General features: G+C 48.6%; 2 protein-coding genes across 2 annotated transcripts in view; one reads left to right on the top strand and one right to left on the bottom strand.

The window, feature by feature from the left end:
* Positions 1 to 1,901, bottom strand: part of LOC109513275 (neurabin-2) — a 14,925-nt gene extending 13,024 nt beyond the window's left edge. The window contains 2 exon segments of the mRNA XM_019865596.1: positions 255 to 1,554; positions 1,799 to 1,901. Of these exon segments, the coding sequence (XP_019721155.1) occupies positions 255 to 1,448 (1,194 nt within the window). The 5' untranslated portion in view covers positions 1,449 to 1,554; positions 1,799 to 1,901.
* Positions 1 to 5,718, top strand: part of sgca (sarcoglycan, alpha) — a 12,104-nt gene extending 6,386 nt beyond the window's left edge. Inside the window, exons 2-12 of the mRNA XM_019865600.1 lie at positions 2,709 to 2,769; positions 2,869 to 2,985; positions 3,078 to 3,229; positions 3,626 to 3,692; positions 3,962 to 4,160; positions 4,237 to 4,405; positions 4,671 to 4,879; positions 4,965 to 4,991; positions 5,060 to 5,233; positions 5,310 to 5,336; positions 5,410 to 5,718. Of these exons, the coding sequence (XP_019721159.1) occupies positions 2,733 to 2,769; positions 2,869 to 2,985; positions 3,078 to 3,229; positions 3,626 to 3,692; positions 3,962 to 4,160; positions 4,237 to 4,405; positions 4,671 to 4,879; positions 4,965 to 4,991; positions 5,060 to 5,233; positions 5,310 to 5,336; positions 5,410 to 5,416 (1,185 nt within the window). The 5' untranslated portion in view covers positions 2,709 to 2,732 and the 3' untranslated portion in view covers positions 5,417 to 5,718. The remainder of the gene's footprint in view (positions 1 to 2,708; positions 2,770 to 2,868; positions 2,986 to 3,077; positions 3,230 to 3,625; positions 3,693 to 3,961; positions 4,161 to 4,236; positions 4,406 to 4,670; positions 4,880 to 4,964; positions 4,992 to 5,059; positions 5,234 to 5,309; positions 5,337 to 5,409) is intronic.
* The last annotated feature ends 889 nt before the right edge of the window (positions 5,719 to 6,607 follow it).

Genomic DNA, 6,607 nt, shown 5'->3' with positions numbered 1-6,607 from the left:
CTGTCGCTTCGCGAAGCAAAAAACTGTCATGGAGTGCCGGGATTTGCAAGCAAGGCCTGAACCCCCCACTCCCCTCCTCCTAAGGCCAGATGAGAGTAAGGACCATGTTGGACAGATCAGACCTTCTTCTGCTGATGAGCTGATGATCATGGTGAAGCTGGGAAACATCTAAGACATGCAAGACCCTTGAGGACCTTGAGACCAATGACTTATACGGTTCTGCCAATGAAGAGCAAATGCCATCATTGACTCACCTTGATGGGCTCGGCACTGAAGCGGATTTTCCTTGACGGGGGCGGTTCCTCCTCTATGGGGAGCCCAGCAATCTCGACACAACTGGACTCGGCCTCGTAGCGGTCATCGTCATCGTCCTCCTCCTGGCTATCTCCGCCGTCTCTCAGCGTCCGGCCGTCCTCACCCGCCGCCTTCAGCCCCATAGAAATGGCATCTCCGTTCTCGAAGTGCGCCACCATGCTGGACTCCTCAAGATGTTCGGCCTTGGCCTCCACGCCAGCATCGGACACGGTCTTCGCTCTGTGTTGCTCCGCCTCTGGCTTTTGACCCCCGTTTATGGTCTCGGTCGGACCGGCCCCCCTGCGGAGGCTCCTCGCAGGCCCCTCTTGGTCCTGCTGACCGGCAAAGTCATCCCCCTGATTGCTGGACGCCAAGGCGCTTGCCCTTTTGGTGATTATTTTGGAGTTCAACACGCCCACCTTGGTGCTGACCCCTCTGGAGGGGAGCGGCGGCGTAGATGAGAGCCGGTTGAGGTTATTCCGAAGCTCGGCTGCCCGTTCAAAGACAGCACTGAGCTGGCTGACGGTGGGGGACACGGCCTCGCTAGCATCCAGGCTGTCCAGGGACTCTGTGCTGCCGTTGAAGCGGGCCATCATGTCTAGCCTACCCTCCTGTAGGCCCGGGGTCTTGTCTGCTTTGAGCAGAACCCTGGTGGTGGCCAGCTTCTCTTGCTACTCTTGCTGCAGCTGCTGCTGCTGCTGCTGCTGCTGCTGCTCGAAAATGCGGCGCGTCTCTTGCAGCTTGGAGTAGCTGGGCGACGAAGCTCGCTGGTGGCCATTCTCGGGCTTGGTGTCAAACTTGCTGACGCGTTCAGATACTGTAGAGCCGAGCTTGAGCAGCGCACTATGGTCCACGTTCTCGTTCAGGCTACCGGCCCTGGGGAGGGAGAGGCGCACAGCTTTGTCCCCTCCCTTGGCACCCTCCTCGGTCTCTGTGTCGGCTGTGGTGGTCTGCAGCTGCTGGAACATGTTCTTAATGCGGTGAACGTTGGAGCCGTACCGACGACCCCGAGGGCCGTCCTGCACGTCGCCATTGACTGCGTTGTCGGCGACGGGTTTGAGGGCCTGCATCCCCGCCTCATATGCGCTCCTGTGCGGGGATGGGCTCCTGAGCGTGGAGCCGGCGCTCTTGGGGGTGGGTTCCGTCTTCATCATGGTGGCTCGCTCAGGCGTCGCGACGGATGCTCTGCGACGGCATGTCTTCCCTCGCCCCCACTGGCAAAGCTTTCTTATCCCCCGGCGGCCGGTTGATGCGCTCAGGCTAGCGGGGCAGGTGGATCGAGACAAAAACAACAGATCGCATTAAAGGCCTGCATGCACCTCGCTGCAGCTCTGATGCACTGCTATGGAGAGAGTGGGCACGATGCATCTGTCATTAGCTTGCGCGAAATTGCAATGGTGACACTTGCGCGATTGTCGCGATCCTTAAAATGACAATTGAACGCAGAAAGTAGAGCAGCGATGAGATACGGCGGCTTTAGCGCGGCTGACGACAGATTGCTTACATTTTAATCCCTTTTTAAAGGCAGCATCATTTCGATCTCCTCATGCGGCGAGCAGCAGATTTCTGCCTGGTCCTCCTCCGTGAGCGGAGAGCCGCTGTTGCATGGGGGAGAGGGATCCGCTGGGTCCTAGCACCGTTGACGAAACATGCTTATTTCACACTGACGCATAGTACAATTTTTTTGTTTGTTTTCTTCTTTCGTTTATTTGTCACTAAGCTTCAAATGACTCATTTGTGGTGTTAAAGAATTTCTAAATTTAAAATGGATCACATGAACAATTCCCCTCATTAGTGTCAACCTTGGCGTTGAAAACGCAAAAGTTGCACACTTTGAAAATAATTTATTCAAATTTTTTTGCCAATCTGCGTTTTCAAAATGTGACTCGTTTGAAAGCTAGCGAGTGGTAGAGTGTGAAATAGGTGAGGTACTTGACGCCATTTAAATTTTGTGGCAATGGGAGGCCACCAAATTCACCAACTTCACTTTAAAAGACCATAATTGCCCTTTCTGGCCTCTAGGTGGCAATGTTGTCCAGATTTTTCAAGCGTGAATCCACTGGTTTTCTTACTCATATACACTAAAAATCAGATTTTATTGTTCTCCCATTGCCACAAGAGTCTCTGAATTATTCAAATTTTTGCCAATCATTTTTTTTTTTTACAAAATTTGGTCTCATTTGAAATTGAACGAATTGTAGAGTGTGAAACACTTGAGAAACTCCACACCATTTTAATTTTGTGACAATGGCACACCACCAAAATTACAAATTTTCCAAATATAAAATTGTATGTCTTAACTATTTGTTTTCAAGCTCATTACCAGACAGAAATGTGCCGCCTGTCTGGATGTCATTGGGAGGCGGGAGTGACCAAAATAACCCTGGCCAGTCTTTCTTACTGTGCACTTGCAGCTGTCAGTCACAGGCCAAAACAAGATGGCAGGGTGCAGGAGCTGGTTTCTCTTTTTAACAGGCAAGTTTTTTCTTTCCTATAACGTGTACCACCCATCGCTGTGCTACCTTGTTTATTTCACTCACGTCAGGTTTTCTGTTTTATTTGAACATGCAACAGTTGTGAGCGTGGCTCACGCGGAGATCAAATTCAACATCCCGGCAGGGAAGTTTTTCTCCTACGAGTTGATGAGGGAGACGTTCCAGAGTGACTTTGAGCCACTGTCCCAGCTCTACCGTAAGAACGCGCCCTGTGTTTTGGTGTGCCCAATGTTGTGTCCGAGTGAGCAAGTTTTTGTACTGTTATGTTGTTTTTTTAATTGTGCACAGTGGGGCACCTGTATGACGACCCGATGGTGTTCAAGTGCAACAAGCAGTATTTCCCAGATCTTCCAGAGTGGCTGCGCTTCACCCAGAGGCACCCCTACGACAATGGCTTTCTCTACGGGACCCCAACATCTCCCGGGAAGAGTGTCATCGAGGTATCTGTATCTCTGTTATGAGTTCAAAATTGCAAATAGGTCATTTCTCGAACTTGTCTTGAGATTTGCTGAACTGCATTACTTGGGTTCAACTTTTATGTGTTTGCGAGAATGGGGAAAATACAGTGTCTTTGGGAAGAGTCATTGAGTATGCAATGTGAATGAACTACTGCGACTTTTTCCCTTCTGAAATAACAAAAAACACTTGCCAAGGAAATAAAAAAATGGTGGAAATCATGCTACCTTTTTTCCTAAAATATGACTTATTAAGGCAGCTAATTGCTAAATGCGTTTTTTGGGGTAAACTTTGATGTCTGTGGGGAAATGGGTAAAAAAACGGTGTTGACTTTCTCTCACTAAGAACAGTTTCTATTGTTGTTCTCTCATTTCGGACAGATTTACGCCATCAACAAGCGAAGCTACGAAACCACCAGGCAGATTCTCGTCCTTAACGTGATTGCAGGTACAAAAAGGTTGTATTTGATATTAAGTGGTACCTTTGCTTACAAGATTAATTAATTCCAAGACCAAGCTTCTACTACCATTATGTCATGATCGCAATATAGCAAAAAGATGGCCCGTATCCCAAATTTTGTCTCACGACACAAAGCAAAAAAAAAAAATAAAATAATCAACCGAGCAACAGATCACTTGAAAAACTTGTAAGTGGGGGTATTGGTAAGTCACTGTACTTTCACCAGCCTCATGCTAACATCTCCCATCCCCACTTAGCCAAGAGCCCACCCTATCAAGCTGAGTTTTTCATCAAGCTGCGAGAGATTGAGAAGGTGCTGCCCCCTACGGTCCAGGATGAGATCAAGCAGGACCTGCAGAAGTTATGGGACACGGAGGCCTTGGACATTGTCAACATTTCCAATGCTCTGGACCGTGGCGGCCGCGTGCCGCTCCCGCTGGCGGGACACTTTGAAGGGTAACTCCGCATTGTGTTTGAGTCGCCTTTTTCCTGGCGGTGGTCGGTTGAACTCCCTTTCCCACCCTTGTGCCAGCGTGTACGTGAAGGCCGGATCGGAGCAGAACTTCTCTGCCTGCCTCCTGCAGGCACAGACGCCGGAGCATCAGCGGCAGTGTGCGACGGGTGCCAAGGTCAAGGTTCCTGGGGAGTGCAACTTCTGCAGCATCCCCAGCAACTGTATCAGCTGGTGCAGCACTGAGCTGGTGAGACCATTTTGTTGTTCTTGGGAAGACCTGCAGGCAGGTTCGACTTTGGGCTTCACTGATTATTCTGTCAAATGTTTGCATGTCAACTACTTACATGTTACTAATAAACTTATCTAATAAACTCTCATAAGAAACAACTACAGGGCACCATGTTAAATTATTATGGATCTGCCTGAGTGCTTTCTGTTCTCTGGATGCCGCATTGCCATATGTTAGCATGTCACTCTTAGCATTGTATTTCCTAAATTCTCTTTGGAACTAGTTCGATCTGTCTCAACTGGAAGCAACCTTGCCGGCTCCCACCTTGGGCTCAGGCGTGCTGGAAGCCGGTGAAAACTTTGAGCCACTGGAGTCCCCCGAGGACCGGGACTTTTTGCCGGACTACATCGTGACTGTCATTGTGCCGCTGGTGCTGGCCGTCATCCTGTGTCTGCTGCTCTCCTACATCATGTGTGGACGTCGCGAAGGCGTGTACGTTCTCAACTGCACCGCACACATTAACATATTTTGTGGACCCATCAATGACAAAATATGATTTTTTTTTTCTTTCTTACAGTGACAAGAGGAACGCAAAAACAAACCAGTAAGTAAAAAGCTCATGGCGATGAAATTTACTATTAATAACTTTGACACTGTAACTCTGTGGCACAGGATCCAGCTGTATCACCACCACACCATTTTGGACAACACTGATGAGCTGAGGAGCATGGCGAACCACCGAGGTGTCCCCCCGCCGCGCTCCACGTTGCCAATGTTCGACAGCCGCACAGGAGCCCGGGCCACGCCCCCCGACAGTCCCCGCATGCCCCTCATCATGGCCCAGCAGTAAGAACCTTTTTCTTTACGCTTTTTATTTATAAAGTAAAGCGAATTTCCCATCTAATTTGTTGTCTCTTTGCAGCGACCCCAATGTCGACACGTTGCCAAGGTGAGACTTCCACTCACATGCGTTTGCATCCGATTTGATTCTTCAAAGTCATCACATGTTTTTGCCTCCATAGGAAATAAGAGCGCTGACGGTGCGGCAGTCCACGAGGACAAAATCTGTTGTGTGCTCTTTGCATTTGTGAGTGTTTTTCTCTCTCAACGTCAATGTGTCATTTCATACATTTGTTACAATATTAGGAATAATACAAAGTTGATATGCCCTGGTCTGACATTTTGACCGTTTACAAATTGGAGTGTTGTCGGCTATCTTGAATTGAGTTGAAAAACAAAGTAATAGTGTAATTCATAGTTTTATCCTGTGTCCCGTCATTTAGGTGGGCCCATATTATTTTTCAATGTATTTTTGGACTTGGTACTGGCTCGAAGAGTTAGCATCCATCCATCCAGTATCTGAGCCGCTTATCCTCGTGAGGGTCACAGGCATGCTGGTGCCTATCTCAGCTGTCTTCGGACAGTAGGCAGGGTACATTCTGAACTGGTTGCCAGCCAATCGCAAGGCACACGTAGACAAACAGCCAGCTGGGATAGGCGCCTGTTCACCTCTGACTCTAGTAAGGATAAGCAGTATAGAAGATAAAAGGATGGAAGTTAATATGCACATAATAAGATATACACGCTCCTAATTTTATGTTCAGTTTACCCCGACCGCTTATTGAGCTTACAGTCCACTTGTCGACGCCTGAGTAGCTTGTCATTTTGACACTGCCAGGTCCAAAGGGTTTAAGAAATAAAGTGCTCTGTGTGTTTTAATGCTAGTAAGTGCATTTTTGTTTTAGTAACATTTCCTCAAAATTTATCATTTTTTGTGGGATGAAATGGGGGTTGGGGAGGGAAGGCAGCACGGTGTAGTTGTTCGCATGTCTGCCTCATAGTTCTGAGGCTCAGAGTATTCGTCTCAGCTTCAGTTTTCCTGTTTGCCACTTGATTGTATTTCCTGTGCTTGGGTACTCCGGCTTCCTCCAACATTCCCAAAATCCGATTTATCTTCATTTAATTGCCCATCGTAGTGTGAATGAGTGTCTTCACGTGCTCGACAATTGGTTGGTGACCAGTCACGGGTGTACCCTACCCCACCGGCCCAAAGCCATCTTGAAGACTTCAGCATACCCAGAACCCTAGGGAGGACAAGTCGTTTCGAAAATGGATGAGTGGAAACAGAAAAGAGCGGGCTTTGTTTTCACTGCTCGTGGGAACCACAAGTGCAACTGCTGTGGAGATTTTGTTGCCACTCGGCGATATCGATACTGACTT

Source organism: Hippocampus comes, unplaced genomic scaffold, assembly GCF_001891065.2.
Source record: "Hippocampus comes isolate QL1 unplaced genomic scaffold, H_comes_QL1_v1.1 scaffold58, whole genome shotgun sequence".
Taxonomy (NCBI): domain Eukaryota; kingdom Metazoa; phylum Chordata; class Actinopteri; order Syngnathiformes; family Syngnathidae; genus Hippocampus; species Hippocampus comes.
This window is presented reverse-complemented; position numbering and strand designations above follow the sequence as displayed.